This window comes from Talpa europaea, assembly GCF_964194135.1.
Source record: "Talpa europaea genome assembly, chromosome: 14".
Classification (NCBI taxonomy): Eukaryota; Metazoa; Chordata; class Mammalia; order Eulipotyphla; family Talpidae; genus Talpa; species Talpa europaea.
Window position 1 is genome coordinate 15556542 of NC_140082.1, and position 18500 is coordinate 15575041.

The 18500-nt window shown below is 42.7% G+C and overlaps 1 protein-coding gene across 13 annotated transcripts in view; it reads right to left on the reverse strand.

Annotated features, from left to right (window-relative positions):
- Positions 1 to 18500, reverse strand: part of NF2 (NF2, moesin-ezrin-radixin like (MERLIN) tumor suppressor) — a gene marked incomplete at both ends in the record, with an annotated part of 73089 nt that overhangs the window by 43497 nt on the left and 11092 nt on the right. For 6 of the 13 annotated variants that reach the window (XM_084253286.1, XM_084253278.1, XM_084253282.1 and 3 more), the window contains 3 exons: positions 1734 to 1817; positions 3727 to 3849; positions 5453 to 5578. In XM_084253286.1, coding sequence (XP_084109412.1) covers positions 1734 to 1817; positions 3727 to 3849; positions 5453 to 5578 — 333 coding nt within the window. The remainder of the gene's footprint in view (positions 1 to 1733; positions 1818 to 3726; positions 3850 to 5452; positions 5579 to 18500) is intronic. The other 7 variants (XM_084253275.1, XM_084253280.1, XM_084253283.1 and 4 more) reach the window with 3 other exon arrangements.

An 18500-nucleotide genomic window follows, 5' to 3' on the forward strand; every position in this document is an offset into this window, starting at 1 on the left:
AACTTTACCCAAGATTGCCAGAATGACCTTGGGCAAATCACTGAGGATCACTACTACTCTATTTGAGAAAACCCCAAATTCTGGCTTTTAGGGAGTTTCCCTTCTTATTCTATACTTTGTCATGCTGTTTATTTCTGTTTCTAAGCTGTGGTATCTTGCTTTGCCATCATCTCTGAAAAGACTGTGAGGCTCTTGAGAACATGGAGTGGAGTCTAGCAGTCACAGATGAATTTTATGTGAACTTTTTAAGACTTCTACCCATACCTCTATTAAATACAAACAAGTCATCGATGGAGGGGGGAACAAGGTGAGACACTCACTTTGGTAGCACTAAGTTAGCAAATCAACACTCCCTCCTCAGGCCTGGTGAATCCTCAGCAAGTATTAGACAAGCTATCAAAGCATTACATTGACTCTGGAGTTCCTTCTTGTCTAACTAGCATGTGTAGACACCTGCCCCCTCAAAAAAAAAAAAAAATGACAGGCCAGTTACTTCCTGGCTTTGATCTGAAAGTATATTAAGCTACCCAAAAAAGTGGGCCAAGAAGGCAAGCGTGTCTTCTTAACTTTTGTAATACTAGAGGAAAATGGCTCAATGGACTGAAGCTGGGGAAAAACTAAACTAAAAAGGAAAGTAGTAACTGAAAAGATTATGCTTCAAAATCACAAAAGTCATTCAGCTGCCCCAATTCTGGGGACCAAGAGAAGGTGCTATATGAAGCACTGTGGTCTGACTCTGTAATTGGCCTTATAAAAACAGAGAGGGCTTATAAAAAGATAGGACAAAAAACACAAGTGGTGGGCCTCCCTTCCCACCACTCCTAACCCACAGTGACTTCTCTATGAATGCCAACCAGACAGCTCAACTTAGCTCAGTGGGTCAAAAAATCTTTGGTGCCCAACATGGATGGAGCTGGAAGGGATTATGCTAGATGAAATTAGTCAGAAGGAAAAAAGATAAATACCGGATGGTCTCACTTATATGTGGAATATAGAGAAACAAAATGACAGTCAAAAAAAATTCAAAACTAGCAAGCTGACCACAGAACAGAGGCGTACAGCAAAGCAGGGGAGAGAAGTGGGAGCAAAACAGGGAAGGGAAGAACATAAGGGAACATGGTGATGGTTCATGGTGGTAAGGTGGAGGGAAAACTATGGGCACTACAATTATGTAAGAGAAAATAATTTAATTAATAAAAAATTAATTAATAAAAAAAATCTGCAGTGCCTAGCCATAGCTCAGCTGGCATGCTCATCAGGAGTGAAGTGGGGTTCTCTCTGGGGTGTGGCGAGGTCCTCACACACACACACACAGGGCTGCAGGTTCTTGGAAGATAAGTTTGGAATAAGGATCTAAAGGCCATCTTTGGCCAAAACTGAAGACCATTAGTTCATTTTTCCTGATTAATAAAGAGAGGTTAATCCAGTGAATGTAATTAACCACAAGTGTAAAATGAGATTATACAGGAAATTCGTCAAGCTGTATACTTATCATTTATACTCTCTCTCTCTCTCTCTCTCTCTCTCTCTCTCTCTCTCTCTCTCTCTCTCTCAAGACTGTACAGAAGCTGGGACAGCCACAGTGTTTTCCCAGGTCCACAAGTCCCACAGCAACCCACTTTCTGGGGAAAATCTTTATGAAATCTAGACAATCCGAAGAAGCAGACAACTAGAGTGATCCCAGGATACAAGTTGATGCCCAGGAAGAATGCATTTTTCTTCTTTGAGCCTACCTTGGCCTGGACAGCATAAGAAGCCAGCAGCACAGAAGCCTCAGGAGGGCAGTAGATCTTTTCATCTAAAATCTGCTTCTTTACCTGAAAGGGCAACAAGGGAGACATGATGTCGTGTGCATGGAAGTGAGCCGTGTAAGCTGGTCACAGCAGATGGCTGCAGGGTGTTCTAACGAGGGCTGCCAAACCCGTTAATGATTTTCTGACAAAGCGTACAATTTTTTTATACTGCCGGAGACAGGCAGGGAGTTCAGTCACAGAGAAGTTACTGGTAAGATGGCTACCCATAAGAACCCCTCATCTCTCCTGTTCACAATCAAATGCTGGAGAGAAAAACCAATCTTCATGGTTAAAACGGACTGACATCTCGGCTGTGACAGAGGAGAGCTGTGAACTAGAGAAGTGTCAGGAGCAGCTCTGGTGGTGATTACAGGCTCAGCCCCTGCTGAGCACACGCAGCACTAGAGGAAATGGAGTCTACTTTTAAGTCTTAACACAAGACAAAAGTCAGCAAGGCCACTGAGTTATGACTGCAGAAAAAGAAATCACTTTCAATACGCCCGCTCTAAGAAAAAAGGAAGCAATAAACTTTGATTGATTCAACTTCTAAGTATGTGTGAGGTCCAGGAAATATAATTCTTAAGCCATAATGTTGAATCAACATATCTCATCGCACTTAATTCCTCAGAATGGTACAGTGTGTGTGTGTGAGGTTTTAGACATGGAGGAAGGGGTGGGGGGAGCACAGAAATAAACACCATAGGAAAGCCACCTCTCTCTTCACAGATGTCAACAGATACCAGATTCATAAAAGTAGTAAAGTTTGCCTTGTTCAGTATGAGGGAAAATCAGGCCAAAGTCACATGAGAGCTGGGCACTGCTTCCAAGCATTTACAAGAAAGCCATCTCCACAACGCTGGGACATTCCAGGGCCGGGGAGGTCGGGATGTGGTTCCATTCCAAGCACTATGATTTTCTAATGTCTTGGTTTCTTTTCAAAGGAAACAACAAAGGCTTGCTACAGAAAAACTGCAAGGGCTTCCCTTTAGTGAAAGAAATTATCGGGGAGCGGGGGTAGGGGGCACTACATTTAACATACTTACTGAACACAATAATCTGAGGGTCAAACTAATTACAGGAGGACTACGCGACAGGCTATATACATCCACTTCTGGGAAATCATGTCATTAACACTCCTGCTGTGATCTTTGCCATTACTGACAGTGGGCACCTTCGGGCACAAACGTCATGATCCAGCACCGACAGCAGCTCCAGGGCCAATCACAGTAAATAACCATGAAAACAGGCAAGTGCAAAACTGATTGGGTTTTCATCCTCACACTAACCTCCCTTTCCTGGGCCCCCAAACAGTCAACTATAATCATGGATCTCCTAATTTCTTCAATTCAGTTGAGCAATTACTTATGGAATGCCCACTGTACAGTGAGCCTTGCCTTTAAGGGGCTTACAATGTAATAAGGAAGTAAAGGAGAAATAAGAGAGTAGACAAAGAATAGCGTGAAACATGATGTTTGAAGTTCCAGAGCACAGGGTAAACCCAAGTGTCGCTGGAGTTCTGAAGTCCACTCTTGATGAGAACAGATTTTGAACTTTTGAAAGAACTGCTCTTTGTAAATCTTTTTTAAATTTCCTTTGCAGCTATTCAGTACTTAAGCTAGTGAGAAGAAAACAGGATCTATCTGCAAAGAGGTTTCAAGTAGCTACTCCTACCTATTCTTTCACCACCACACTTGGGCAATTTCATCTGACTCATGGCCTCATCACTTGAGTATAACTCCATTCTCAAGATTTTTTCACATCATGAAACCAAAGTGACTGACTTTCCAGAGATGGAGTATTATCACAATGAGAAGGCATCTGCAGTCAACTCCGAGAGGACCATCTAAGCTGCCTCCGTAACCATGCCTGTGTGAGTTCTCACAGAAGGGGGAGTATTGGCGGGGAGGGGGGTGCACAGCATGGACTGGTTTACCTGCAAGAAGAATAAATGTTGCGTGATCTCCTGAACCAGCTCCTCCTCAGCATTCTCAGGATAAAATTTGGCAAGGAAATGAAAGGTGACTGGCTCTTCCTTTGAAACGTCATGGTCCAGCACCTACAGAATTGCAAAGCAAAAGACAAACAAGCTATGTGGGCACCTCTTCCTCCCAAGTTAGGGAGAGTATATTGTTTCCCCTCTAAATTTATCACGTTTCTCAAAGGTTGTGATTCTACAGCTTGAAGCATTCGCAAAGCCACCTAGAACAAGGAATTATACTTCACATGGTACTTCTGGACTAAATTAGCCAATATCCCCAAGGGGTGGGTGTAGCTATGATTAGGAAGCCACCAAGCCTCAAGGTCACAGAAATAGTTAAAACCTAGACATTTCTAACTCAAAGGTCTTGGGCACGATCCTTCATATTAGGCTGCAGGTTTTATTCCATTTCCTCAAGGAATGGAATATTCCTTCACCCCTTTTTTCTTGCTGCCGACCTCTAACATTTAGGTCCATATTGAAATGGAGCTGAGAGATGATGGACTTAGTCATTGTGAAATCACCTAAACATTAACTGAGCAACAGAAGTGAAACGTTGGCCATTGTGGCAACCCTTTGTTTCCCAGAACCTCTGGAGACGCCCCACAAAATACTTGAGCACAGTCAGTAAACCATGCTGCCTTTAATCTTCTAACAATCTCATCCACCCACTGAAAAGCTTGAACCATCTGCTCTCCAGAATGAATTTCATTCCGGGACATAAACATGCCATGTGACAGGCTACAAGGCTCCATTAACATGTGTCATAATTTATTTCCTTTGAGCAGCAGGTTCCAGCGCTCCTAATGCCCCCAATCTCATATCCGTTTGGCCAACATTCAGGTATGATTTAAAATTTACTTTGCTGAGAGTCACAAAAATGTAAGAGAAGGTTCTGCTGTCTATGATAGATAATTCTCCATGCTCCTGCCCAAATTCCAGGTGGCAGGGTCCAGAAGATTCCACACAGACCTGCTATAGAGTCCTAGTCTCGCTGACACACAGCAGCACTTTCATGATTATTGGGAAGTTCCCTATGAAACCTATAACCAGCAGAGATTCTAACATGAATTTCAGATTACTAAGGACAAATGTTCACATCATTTGAAAACGTTAGCTTAGAATCTCTTCACCACAGAGATTAGGGCACTCTATTCCTTAGGTTTATATTAATGATTAAATTGAGTTGGGTCATAGTGATTCTAAAAAGACTCAAAAATTCCCTAACTAGCATAAGTTCCAAGAAAATCTTTCAAAGACATAAATTGCTAAAAAAAAAATACACGTGTGTGTATACACACACACGTGTATTTTTTTTTTAGCAATTTATGTGTGTGTGTGTATATATATATATATATATATATATACACATGCAATTTTTTACTTATAAAGTCTGAGTAGTTCAAAAAACTGAGGTGCATAAAGCCAAAAGCAATCAGCCTAGTAAAGCGGCCAGGGTGGCAAATCCCCGCAGGATCTGCCTGCCTAGGAAAGTCCGTGAGGAGTAGAAAGCCTGTGGCATCTTCAGGATCTGCTTTCTGCAAGACTTAATTCAGGGCTTGCTCCTTCTCTACCAAGTACTTGCAATACCCCGTGGTGAGCAAATAAGCTAATCACATGCTCAGGGAAAAGCCAGAGAGCACACACCAGCCCCACTGAGTTCACCAAGTTCCAGCCCAACCTTCTTGTCCATTTTGAGCCAGGCCACGGTGTCCTTGATTGTGTACTGCAGTCCAAAGAACCAGGTTTCCCGAAGCCCCAGAGTCCGGCACACCAAATCAAACAGGTCCTTCCCTTTCCACTTCATCTGCAATATAACAAACCAACAGGGAAGGACGTTGTGAGCAAAAGTCATAACCCTCTTGCACAAAAGCTTTTATCCTGCACTCCCTGCTCTCAGATTCCAAAATGTAGGGATGGCACTAAGGTGGCTGATGAGCACAGAATAACTAAATAATTTTGAAGCTTCCTACACAAAACCATGAGTGGGAAAATACCAATTAGAGCTTAATGGCTTAATCACTGCAAAGCATACACAATACCTCCCTTGGACAGTTCCTTACAGATCTTAATATCCCCAAAGCTGCTAATTTAGGAAAGCTGGTAAATAAGCATCCTCATTTAGGAGAGTCTAGCCTCTTGAGTTAACCCAGGGAGATAGGCAGCTTCTAACGACACTAATTTCCTTGAGATTTTTTTTTTTTTAAATCCTGACTCTGACAAAAGGCTAGTTAAGATGGCTTTACTAAGTTTTTTTAAAAAAGCAATACAGAGGTGGATCTTAAAAGTTCTAATCACAAGACAAAAAATTGTAACTATGTGAGGAGACAGATGTTAACCAGACTTATTGTGATCATTTCACAGTATATACAAATATTGGATTATACTGTGCACCTGAAATTAATAATGTTACATGTCAATTATACCTCAATTTAAATACATAGGTATGTGTATGTGTGTGTGTGTGTATGTGTGTAGGGGAGGAAGTTGTATCAAAGACATAAATCATAAAGAAAAAGAACCATTAGGGACCAGTCAGCCCAATCACAGGTCTCTCCTGTCACAGATACTTAACTTAGGCCAAGGGGAAGGCAACTCGTCCACGGTCACACGGAGCAATTTCAGACTCCTGGTATCCAAGCCCAGGGGACAAACTGACACCAATATAATGCAGTATGTTTATTCTACAGCCTCACTTTCAAAAGGACCTACAGCAATGGCTGCTAAAGCGTTTTCTCAGCTATTCAATCTTATAGTTGGAAAAGCAAGTCCAACATTATACCAGGGAAAGGAAATGCCCAGCAGCTTAGTAAATGTTGCCACCTTGTGGCTTTCAAGCTAAATCACCCTTGATGTTCCCATACTACCCTTTGAAGCTGCTTGACCCTCCCAAGTGTCAGGTGAACATTCAAATGCACACTGGGCATAGTTATGCACATAACTGAATATACTTGGTGAGCACAGGAGACACATCACAGAGACGGTGGTCACAGTAAGAATAATCTTGAGATTTAAATCCAAGGTCACCAGACACTGGAAGAGCAAAACCACTCAACTGCAGAAGCATCTGTCCTTCTTTTGCCCTTATCAGGAATCTCCACCCAGTGTCCTGGCACACGAAGATGCATAATGAAAAGGAATGGAGAAAAAAAAGTGGGGTTTAAAGACTTGTTATAAGAGCCAGAAGGAAAAAATAAGTTAGACATCTAATATCTGATTGGCTTTTGCTGTTTCTACAGGGGACTTTTCAAGTAGGCTATTTTTAATACATGTGAATGAACAGTGTGTTCTCTGCAAGGTACTCAATAGGAGAAAGCCCAACCCTTCTCCGAGTTTGCAGTCAAAGTCAAAGAGCAAAGTGGCGACCAAAACCACAGCAGACAAGTGGTTGATATTTATTTTGGTTCTTGTCCTTCACCAGGGCCCTTTCTCCTGTCTGTCCCCAATCTGTGACTTTAGTGGTGCCACTGGAACACTACAAAGGTTTAAATCTTTAGAGATTATTTTGAATAAAATAAAATGACAAGTTTTAGCTTAACAAAAGATGACCTCCATCCCCTCTGTAAGACTTAATAATGCCTATTGGCACACCCATTTCCCAATCTGACAATAGAGCAAAGGGTTTTTTAATTCATAGCAGGTTCTAATTCCTACAGGCGGATTTCACTGAAGAAATGTTATTTTGGAAAGCTAGAAGCTTTGGGATGTTGATTATCCTCTAGTCTCTATTTTAAGCCAGTATATCGTACATAAATTATAAATGACTACCTTGCTACAAGATAATGTAACACTAAAAAACAGATATTAACTTGAAGAAGTTAAACGCCCAAGGGCCAGGAAGATCAAAGTAACGATTCCCAGACCAACATAACTCAGGGCCAGCAGGCTTTGGCAGAAGGGGCTGTCTGCAAGAGGGATGTGCCACGCATCTAAAGGAAAGCTGCGAAGAGAAGGGTGAGTGAATTGCCTGACTAGGGAGTTTAAATTCTCAACATAATATTGCATTAATGCAGCTTTACTGTATTGCCTTCCACTTCTTTGTTTTTAAAATATAAAACTGTCTTTGTTGAATGCAAAGAGACAATGTCTTTGTTCCCATGGAGCCAGAGATAAAAAGGGAAAAAACCCTCGCGCAGATTCAGTTGACCTACATAGATTTTTAACTTTGACTCCGAGCACCGTGGAGAGTCAGAATTGGAAGTGGTCTCAGCAACTACCGACTGTAGACCCATCCCACCCCCTTTTTAAAAAGATTTATTTATTTATTTATGCGTACAAGAACTGGGATAAGAGGTCTGCTGCACTCCACGTGGGTTAGCTCCCTGGCCAGGGATGGAACTCGTGCTAGTGGCTGCAGATAGCTTCAAAGTGCTGTGACTTAACCCCTTGCACCACCAGGGAGGCTCATCCCCATTTTGTACAAGTAAGAATCAGAGATACTTGGCAGCCTGCTAAAAATGACACTGGTGACATAAGGGGGGCAGCCCCCAGTTCCTATCCTGAGGGCTTCCTTTTGTCTCACTCTCTACCAGCACTCCCCAGTCACCTTGTCCAGTAAGTAACTGGTGTCTTAACACTCTTCTCCAACCCTGAAACAAAATCCATTCTTGGAACAGTCACATATTGCTCCTTTATACCTCGTTGTGACTTAAAGCCCCTGCTTCCTCTCTTATTCTTTCAACAAGCAGTTTAAGATCACATCCTAACTGCCAAACAATGTTAGACAGACACTGAGGATGGAAAATGGTAGAAGTGTGGTCCCCGGAGGAGGCACAGCAAGGACTCAGGTCAGAAAAGGCTTTAAAGAACAAGTGAGAACTAGATGAAGGAGAAAAGGAAATAAGTCTAGAAAAGCCTTCTCTGAGGGAAACTGTAAGCCATCTGGTCAAACTGAAAGAGACAACCTGAACTCAGGAGGGGATGTGGTAGGAACTGGTTGTGACGTGGGGGATCTCTGAAGACTCAGGCAGAGTGACCAGACAAACAGGATGAAGAATAGGTTGGAGGGAAGAAAAGTAGAACCAAGAAGGGCAACGTGGATAGAGGAATTATGCTCAGTGAAATAAGCCAGAAGGAAAAAGAAAAATATCAGATGGTTTCACTTATAGCAGGAATATAGGGGAACCAAATAAGACATCAGTGTAAAAAAAAAATAATAACAGTACAAAACACAACAAAGCAAAAACAGACAATTATAAACCAGAGACATACTGCAGGGGAGGAGCAGGGAGAGGGATCAGAGGGAGGGAGGGGGGAGCACAGGGGACTGAGGTGATGGGGGTGGGGGGCATAGGGGAAGGAAACTCTATGGGGACTACACCTGAGAAGGGGGGGAGGGAAGCAAATGTTGTTTAAAAATGAACAATGATGTAAAAAATAAGAAATTAATAATAATAATAAAAAAGAAGGGCAGAAAGGAGGCCAACAAATGCCTTAACCAAGGCAACAGGAAGGAGAAGGCAGCCTGAGAAATGGAAAGGAGACAGTCACAGAACTAGTGCCTGAATGCTGGTGGGGAAATGAAGGAAAAAGAATCAACAGGGACCCCCAAATTTCTGAGCTAAGCACCACATAGATCCACTAAAGGGGAGTGAGAATACAGGAGAAGTAGCAAGTTTCGGGGAGAAATGGATGAACAATTTTTTTTTTTTACTTTATTTATTTATTTTATTTATTTTATTTTTTAAATAATAAATTTTATTGTTATATTCCCCATACAATTGCAGCCCCCCCCATTCTGACCCCAATCCCTCCCCTCCCGCCCCCGCCCCCCTAAAAGTGTCTCTGGTTCATAGTTTTTTGTTGATTTTGATTTTCACTTTCTTATAGTTATTCATTTTCCTGGTCCCTTATTTAAGTTTTCTAGATTCCTGCTATGAGTGAGACCATCCGGTATTTTTCTTTTTCTTTCTGGCTTATTTCGCTGAGCATGATCCCTTCCAGCGCCATCCATGTTGCTGCAAATTGCATGTGTTTATCTTTTTTGAATGCTGAGTAATATTCCATGGTGTATATGTACCACATCTTCTTGATCAATTTTTAGAGAAGTTAAGGAGTCTGAGGAAACTAGGCAGGGATGTCCTAAATACATTTGCAGTCTTAGCTCTACTTATAAATGTTTTTATATTTAAATGATTAAAAAGTTTCCTCTTGGATTAAACATCTTCAGCATGTTGTTCACCTACATGAGATTTTACTTTTCAACAAGTCTTTCCCCAAATGTATGTGACTTGCTTAGTCTTCCTAAATTGGATTTCTCCGTCTTAACAAACAAGAACCATTGGTCACCGTTACTCCTGGTTCTCAGAACAACCTGGGCAAGAGAGGTCTTGGGTGTGCATAGGGCTTCCTTGGCGCTAGCCAGGGTTGCCAGAATGTAGCCATGCTCACCTTTGGTGACACTGTGAAGAGATCTAAATGTCTCCCTAGACTGTAGGTGTCTGAGAACAAGAGCAACATCAGTCCTCTCTCTATTCCCCACAGTGCCTGCCAAATGTGTAGATATGGGACAAAGTAAAAAATAATGGAATAGATTTGACTACTTTAAACACCCAAGTCTCAAGACTTAAAGAAAAATGAACCCCCATTCATCCACTCCTTTAGCATATATTTGGGAAACGCACCATGTGTCCAGCATCACCAAAGGTGCATGGGATAAATGGGGAACAAAAAGAGATGAGGCTGTTCTCACAGAATAGATCTAAGACCTGAAAGAGTCAGTAACAGATAATAACCTCCCTTATCTCACACATAAAGTCAACTTCTGGTGTGGTTTTCAGCACTACACCACCTGTCAGGCCCACAACAGGGAGCTCCAGGGGCTATAGGGACCCCTAGGAAGAAAGTTTCCGTCTTGGAGGGATGGGAAATAGCATCTAGACTTACTCCTGTGGTGGGAAAAGGGAGGCAGGAAGACTGGGCTTAGAGAAGAAGTGTGCAGGGAAGTGTGTTCCAGGCAGAGGGAAAAGCATATGCAAAGGTTTAGAGGTCCAAACCTTAAATGGTCTTTGTAGGGGCCTCCCTGGTGGCGCAAGGGGTTAAGCACCACACTAAGAAGCAATCCGCAGTCTCTGCAGCACCCAGCCAGCCAGGGAGCAACCCACATGGCGCAGCAGACCTCTCCTGACTCCCCGGCTGCTCCCCTCAGCAGTGTACTTCGGTCAGTTCTGCTCTCCGCTCTGTCTCTGGTGAATCCTCTCACCCCCCGCATCTCTGGCCTATACCCCAGCTCTTGTATGCATAAATAAATCTTTTTTTTTTTTAAAGATTTATTTATTTATTTATACAAGCACTGGGTACAGTCAGAAGCACAGGAGGGTGAGAGAATTCACCAGAGACAGAGTGGGGAACAGAACAGACAGACCGTCGAAATACACTGCTGAGGGGAGCAGTGGGCGTGGCAGGAGAGGTCTGCGCAACATGTGGGACCCTCGCCCGGTGGCTGGGGATCGAACCGGCACTGCAGAGGCTGCGGGCAGCTTCGCAGCCCAGCGCTCAACCGCTGCGCCAGCAGGGGAGGCCCATAAACAAATCTTTGGGAAAAAAAAAGGTCTTTGTAGGAAATAGTAGCATTATAAACATATAAAAATATATTATAAATATATATTACATATATTAAAAGGTGTATTATAAGCTATCGTGCTTCAGTTTGACTAGAGAATAGAAATGGAACATACTGCTGAACTTCCAAGAGAACCAACACTATCATCTAAAACCAATTATTTGCCCGCTGTCTAACTCCACCTCTCTCAAGTGAAGCACAAAACACCAAGCTATCTGAATGACTATTTTCTCCTTTTTTCCATAAGGGAGGAAAATAACTAGTGCCATCTAGACATACAGGAGAAAAGTGAAGTCACTAAATAAGAGGGATGCCTCAGGACATTTAATGCTTAATTCTTTCCAGGAACCTGTCTAAAAAGTGTAATAGGTGATGGCTATCTAACATGGGATGAATTTCATGAATCTCAGCTGTCATATGTGACTCTGGGCAACTTATTGGACTTCCCTGGGCTTCACAATGGGGGTAATAAACAGAACCTGTTTAGCAGACTGATCTAAGGGTTGAGTGCATTAATACATTTAAAAAGCCTGAGACAGTGCCTGACCCACAGCGAATACTCAATGAGGAGTAGTTATTATTCACTGTAACCCTGCCTCCCCCCCTTATATTCGCAAGTGATACTGTGTAAAGCCTCCCAGTCCTGTTTCACTCGATGGATGATGGATGACAGATCAGAAAGGGCACCATCAATTCTCATCGAGCTAGCCATGCTATCACTTATTTGACAAACATTTATTGAGCACCCACTACATCCTAGTCATTCTGCTCAGCACAAGAGATAAATGATGAATTCGGCACAAGAGCACTGTCCCTGTTCATGTCTGAGAGGGAAGACAGGAAATGTGACCTGGTAAATGCTAACAGAACAGAATGCCTTGAGAATACAAATCAGACCTGGGGATCTGGGGGTTGAGGGGCTTCATTCACACACACCCTCATACTGTCTGAATGGGTCTTAAAAACCAGGTGGTAGTTGGCCCTCTGGCTGAAGAAGGGGCGGTCACACCAGTCGGAGGGAACAGCATGTCTGCCGCTTGGGTCCAAGCTGTTGCAAAGTGGAGGAATGTTCTTTGCACTTTTCTAGTATCTGACAAGCAGCATAATTATCCTATCTGCAGTACTGAATGTTCAATGCGGTACTGCAAATGCAGCTTCAGCCTGATGTGTGTGACAGTTCGGACTCCCCACAGCTGATGAGGAACCAGGTTATTCAGTCACTGGTTCCGAGCAGTCACGCACCCCGTAACAATCCCTGCAGGGTCTCTAGGAATCACCAACCGGCGGGACGAGTCTCATGTTTATTACTTTATTAAATGATTTCCTTTTCTGATACTTGACAGCACATAAGCTTTTCAGGCTTTGCACTTATACTACTTACAGGCCATTATGTCATTGTTAGGGTTTGTCATTTTTCCCAAACAAACTGCCCAAAACAGAACACTCCTGGTTCTGATGAAGTCTTCACTTAAAGCCCATCTCTTTCCACCTGGCTGAAGGGTTCAAAGAGCTCCACATACCCCACTGCAGCTCCTTACCTCATCTCTGCCTAGTAAAGAAGAGGGAGGCTAAGAGGCAGGTGCTCGTTCTACCGACAAAAAAAGAGAAGTGGCAGGAATAAAGGGAGGAGAGAGGCAGGGAGGAGCACAAATCTGGACTCCACAGCACGCACGCTCCCTGCTCAGCAGACCTCGTCCTCAAGATGCCCTTCAAGCACAGGGGCTAATGGTAGTGAATCTGGAAGTACGGTGCTTCCTGCTTTGTGGCAGTCCTCTCTTATTACTTTAACAGGCTGCAGTGCTCTTTCACGAAGATCTACTTGTGCTTGTATCAAAGATAGATGTGTACGAACCTTATAAACAGGACTAAGTGCCGTCAGCTTGTTATTTTTTGTAGGGGCTGAATTTATGAGCTTTACCCAGAGTGAAGTGCTTGTAATTCATCAACCTAAAATGTTTTAAGTAAATAGCACTAAGCACTTACCCTCCACAGCAGGAATAGCTAGAATGCAACCCTTTTTTGTTGTGGGAAGCAACTGGCACCAATAACCTACAAGGCTGAATGGGGGCTATTAACCCCGAGACTGCCATTTGGTGTTTGCTTCAGCTGCCTTCACATTGCATTTTCCCCACTGCTTTCTTTGGGCCTTGCAGCCTACAATTGAATCCCTTGTACCTGCTGACACAACTATGCAGGGTGAGTAGGAAACCAGCCACATGACAGGAAAAGGCCATTGCTAGAAATGGTTCTCTCTTCATTTCTTGAAGAGAGAACCAAATTAGGCTGCTATATGTGAAATGCCTAGAATTAGAACTCACAGAGAAACTTCAGCTTTATTTAGTTTTGCATAGAAAAGCTGGGGTGTAGGCCAGAGGTGTGAGTGGCGGGGTGGGGGGTGCAGCAGTGAGAGGATTCCACCAGAGACAGAATGAGGAGCAGAGCAGGTGGGTTTACTGAAATACACTGCTGAGGGGAGCAGCAGATAAGGCAGGAGAGGTCTGCTGCACCGTATGTGGGTCAGCTCCCTGACCAGGATAGAACTCCTGCCATAGAGGTGATAGCGCTGAGACTTAACTCCTAGGCCACCAGGGAGGCCCGAAACTTCAGCTTTATAGCAAAGATGCAAACCTGCAAAAAGCTACCAGAGAAGCAACATCTCGTTTTATAGAGGTCTGGGGGCCTGGGTGATCAGCCACACAAGGATGCTGTTTGGCTGGCTAATCCACAAAAGTTGAAAGAAAACTGAGAAACCCAGCATTGGCTTACCAGGGTTTCTCCTAATTAGCTCACAAGCTGGCCTAGCATTTGCCACAAAAATTGTCAAAAGGTTAGCTCCCTTACAGGCAACAGAAGGAATTTTGCATCCCTGGGCTCAGGAGACATGCCACGTGTTTACCATTATTTCAGAAATGGAAAACCCAGGGTGACTGTGATATCCCCTTTCAATGTTCATCCCTAGCTGACTTTTGCAGTCGTGGTTGGCCTACAGGAACCAATTTACAGTCGACTTGAGAATTTAAGATGCAAACTTCAATACAGCTTTTATTTGTCTGGTATGAAAAAAACAGATGCTCAATACCTTAATTAACAAGATAAACAACACAAAGAATTATCAAAATGATTTTGCTGTGCAAAAAATGAATGAGTTCTATAAAAATCTATTGTGTTTAATCAAAGATTTAAAAAAAGATACTTAATACAGGTATAAAACCAATACTCTCCAGTTTGGGGAATGTGGTGTGGGGTATCACCACAACACAGAAGCAGGTTCTGCAGTCTCATGAGTTTATTTATTTATTTTATTTTTTTATTTTTTTAAATTTTTTTCTTTAGTTTTTAAAGATTTATTTATTTGTTTGTTTGTTTATTTATTTATTTATTCAAGCACTGGGTACAGTCAGAAGCGCGGGAGGATGAGAGAATTCACCAGAGCCAGAGCGGGGAGCAGAGCAGGCAGAAGGACCAAAGTACACTGCTGAGGGGAGCAGCGGGCGGCAGGAGAGGTCTGCCCGCCATGTGGGACCCTCCTCTGGTGGCCGGGGAGCAGCCGGGGATCGAACTGGCGCTGCAGAGGCTGCGGGCAGCTTCGCAACCCAGCGCTCAACCGCTACGCCACCGGGGAGGCCCAGCAGTCTCATGAGTTTAAACTGCAAAATTATGGTGCTGGGCCTCCCCTGCTGGCGCAGCGGTTGAGCGCTGGGCTGCGAAGCTGCCCACAGCCTCTGCAGCACAGGTTCGATCCCTGGCCACCAGCGAGGGTCCCACATGGTGTGACAGACCTCTCCTGCCACGCCCGCTGCTCCCCTTCGTCAGTCTGCCTGTTCTGTTCCCTGCTCTGGTGCTGGTGAATTCTCTCACCCTCCTGTGCTTCTGACTGTACCCAGTGCTTGTATAAATAAATAAATAAATCTTAAAAAAAAATTATGGTGCTGCTGCCATAATTAAAGGATACGTACTCCTAATCACCATTGTTTCTCAACATGAGGGAATAGGGGGGTTCCAAATAGAAACAAGATCTTAGGAAAAAAAAGAGATTCATTTTCTCTGCTCTACTAATCATGACCCCAATATCCGCCTCTAAATCTGGGCAAAAATCTCACAAACCTGAAACCTCCTCTTTGAGGGAAAAAATAAATTCCACTCCAATTTCTTGCCCTTTTAGTTTCTGCAGTAATCAACCACAGCAAGTAATTTTCCTCTCCCACCTCCAGTCTTCTCTGTTAGCATGCTGAATCTATTTAAATGATTGGTTTCCTCCCTCCTTCAACCAACAGCCCTGGCTGGTCACAATCCAGCCTGTGTGCCCAACCAAGTCATCAGAACTGTGGTCTTCCATTTCTCTGCATACAGACCTTTCCAAGACCCATTCCTGTATCTCACTACAGCCACCCCCCATGCAAGTGTGAGTAAGCATGTACTTTACATATATGGAAAATGAGATATCTGTCTCTCCCCAAGATTCCTACAGATCACAAACTCCTCGAAGGCAAGGGCTACCTCTCTCTCTCTCTCTCTCTCTCCTTTCTCTCTCTCTAAGTCTCTCAGAACCCAAGGAAGTGCTGCATAATCTGTAGCCACTCCATACATGCTTGTGATTGGCTGATGACGCTGATGATAATGATGATGATAACTAGATGAGGGTTCTGAGCAGAACTGTCTTCTCAGTAATGATTGCAATGAAGTAAGAATTTATGACATTCTTTATTAAAATTCTAATTGCATAATTAGGCCTTAAGGTACATATTTTCCCCCTTTGGTAGCACATACTGATTTCCTTTCTAAAAATACCTTGGCTAGGAAATCTAAATCTCAAAGAATCAACCAAGAAAAATTTCCACAGAACAAAAGAGACTAGTGAGAAACAAATCAGAGCAACTTGGGGAAGCCACAAAATCGAAGTTTTAAACTCTGATAATTCTTTCAAAACCAAATGAATTATAGTTTGGGGGGGGGGTTGGTGAGGGGCGGGGCAGAGGGGGAGGAAAGGGAAGTCCTTATGTTTGCAGGTTCAGGCATGTTTCCTGAAGTAGAGAGAGGTTTATAAGCGCAGCAGTGAAGTCAGAGAGGGGATCTGTACCCCAACTCCCTCTCTCTACCACACACAAGCCTATAAGCTTGGGTGAGCCACACAGCTCAACTGGGCCTCCGTTTCCTCATCTGTCAATCTCTTATGCCCCATGCAATGCCCAGATCTTATGACACTATGAACAAAGAAGATAAGACATTTCAAAGTCAGCTGGCAGATGACAAAGCAAAAAAGAAACAATATAGTTATGGTGCTATAAAAGCAATAAAGTCTCCCAAAAGCCAAGAAGACAATCTCTATCTTTGGAATTTAGCTCACAACATGAGAGCAATCACAGCCTTGTCAAATAGCTATAAAACACCCAAACCTGCTGTGCTGGGAAAGTCACTTAACCTCTTTGGGTCTCAGCTTCCATAATCATGGAGTGGATCTTTTAGGATTAACACCCTGTGAGTTTAGAGCTTGAGATGGCTTTGTATTAAACCATGCAGTATTTTTTTCATTTTTTCTTTTAATCCTTTAACATCCAAATCTATACATTAAAATCATTTTCAGGGATGTAAATGATACAACATTGAATGTAAATGGACTTTCTACATTTTCCCTTCCTCAGATTCTGCTTCTGTTACCATGTCCCTTACTCCTAATCAAGAGTTGACTGTATACTAATGAACTCTCAAATGTAACAAAGGTGGTGATTCTAACACTGTTGAAAAATAGAAGTTTGTTAGCACTTACTTAGCACACTGTTGAGGTTCAGAAATTATCAATGATTACAAATTTTTAAAATACTAAGAATAACAATTCTGCAGAAAACTACAAATACGAAACAGTAAATTCAGTGCAGATAGAGACAAAACTTCAAATGCTTAAATATGAAGTAAAACTAACAAGCTATGAAATACCAACCCACGACAAAGTATTATCCACCTGATTAATTCCTCCTGCACAGGACATCAAAAAGTTGTAATTTGTAGTTAAAAGTGTATTCCTTCAGGGCCTCTCCGGTGGTGCAGTGGTTGAGCGCTGGGCTACAAAGCTGCCCGCAGCCTCTGCAGTGCTGGTTCGATCCCCAGCTGCCAGCGAGGGCCCCACATGGCACACAGACCTCTCCTGCCGCACCCACTGCTCGCCTCAGCAGTGTATTTCATAAGTCTGCCTGTTCTGTTCCCCGCTCTGGTGAATTCTCTCACCCTCCCGCGCTTCTGACTGTACCCAGTGCTTGTATAAAAAAAAAGTGTATTCCTTCAACACAGCTAGAGAATAATCCATTGGTGTTAAGCCAGTTCATGCAGCAGAAGTCAAACACCAGCCTTGAAAGAAACTTTAAAAATTCTGTTTCTGTTTCTATCTTTTCATTCTGATTAAACTTCAAGTTCATCAGTGAGAATGACACTGACTTTAAAGTACAGGTATGAGTGGGTAGGAAGGTAAGGATTTCTGCAGATGGATGAGAACTGATGACTTTTCAAAAAAACTTATTTACAAGATTGCTTTAATCTCATATCAATATAGGTAGGATACTAGATAAATACACTCTTGGTGAATTTAAAACCACAAATCAGTTCAGATGAATTTAGTAATTACTCCAGGTTTCAGTTTTAAGTATTATCTGAAATTCACATCACCAAAACAACTAAATTTGGCAAGATAGGTTGGATAAGACATGACTATCACTAACTGAATATTTTTGTGGATTTTCTAAAGGAAGGTATACAATTTGGCAAAGAAACAAAAAGAACAGAATGAGAGTCGGAAGCGTAAAGGAGGCCAATGCCTTTAGAAGTACGAGCTCAGACTCCACCTAGTGGTATAGGAGAGATCCCTAAATTGAGCCAAGCACCTTGGGTCTCAGCACAGGAGAGACCGAGATTTCATTGAAGATTTTTTCCTGAAGTTAACACTAGTTTGGTAGTAAATTTTTGCATACTAAAACTTGTGGATTTAGAATTTAAATTAGACAAGGCATAGACAGGAGGATGGAATACATCATCTTGTAACAAACCAGAAAAATCTCATCACTGGCTGGCTGAAAAGACTAGCAGCTCCGAGGAAGATCAATTCTGGGTTTTTAAGGCCTCAAATGTTTTAACTTCTCAAATTAAAAATAAACAAGCACCAAAAATGTTCTTAGACAAGAAT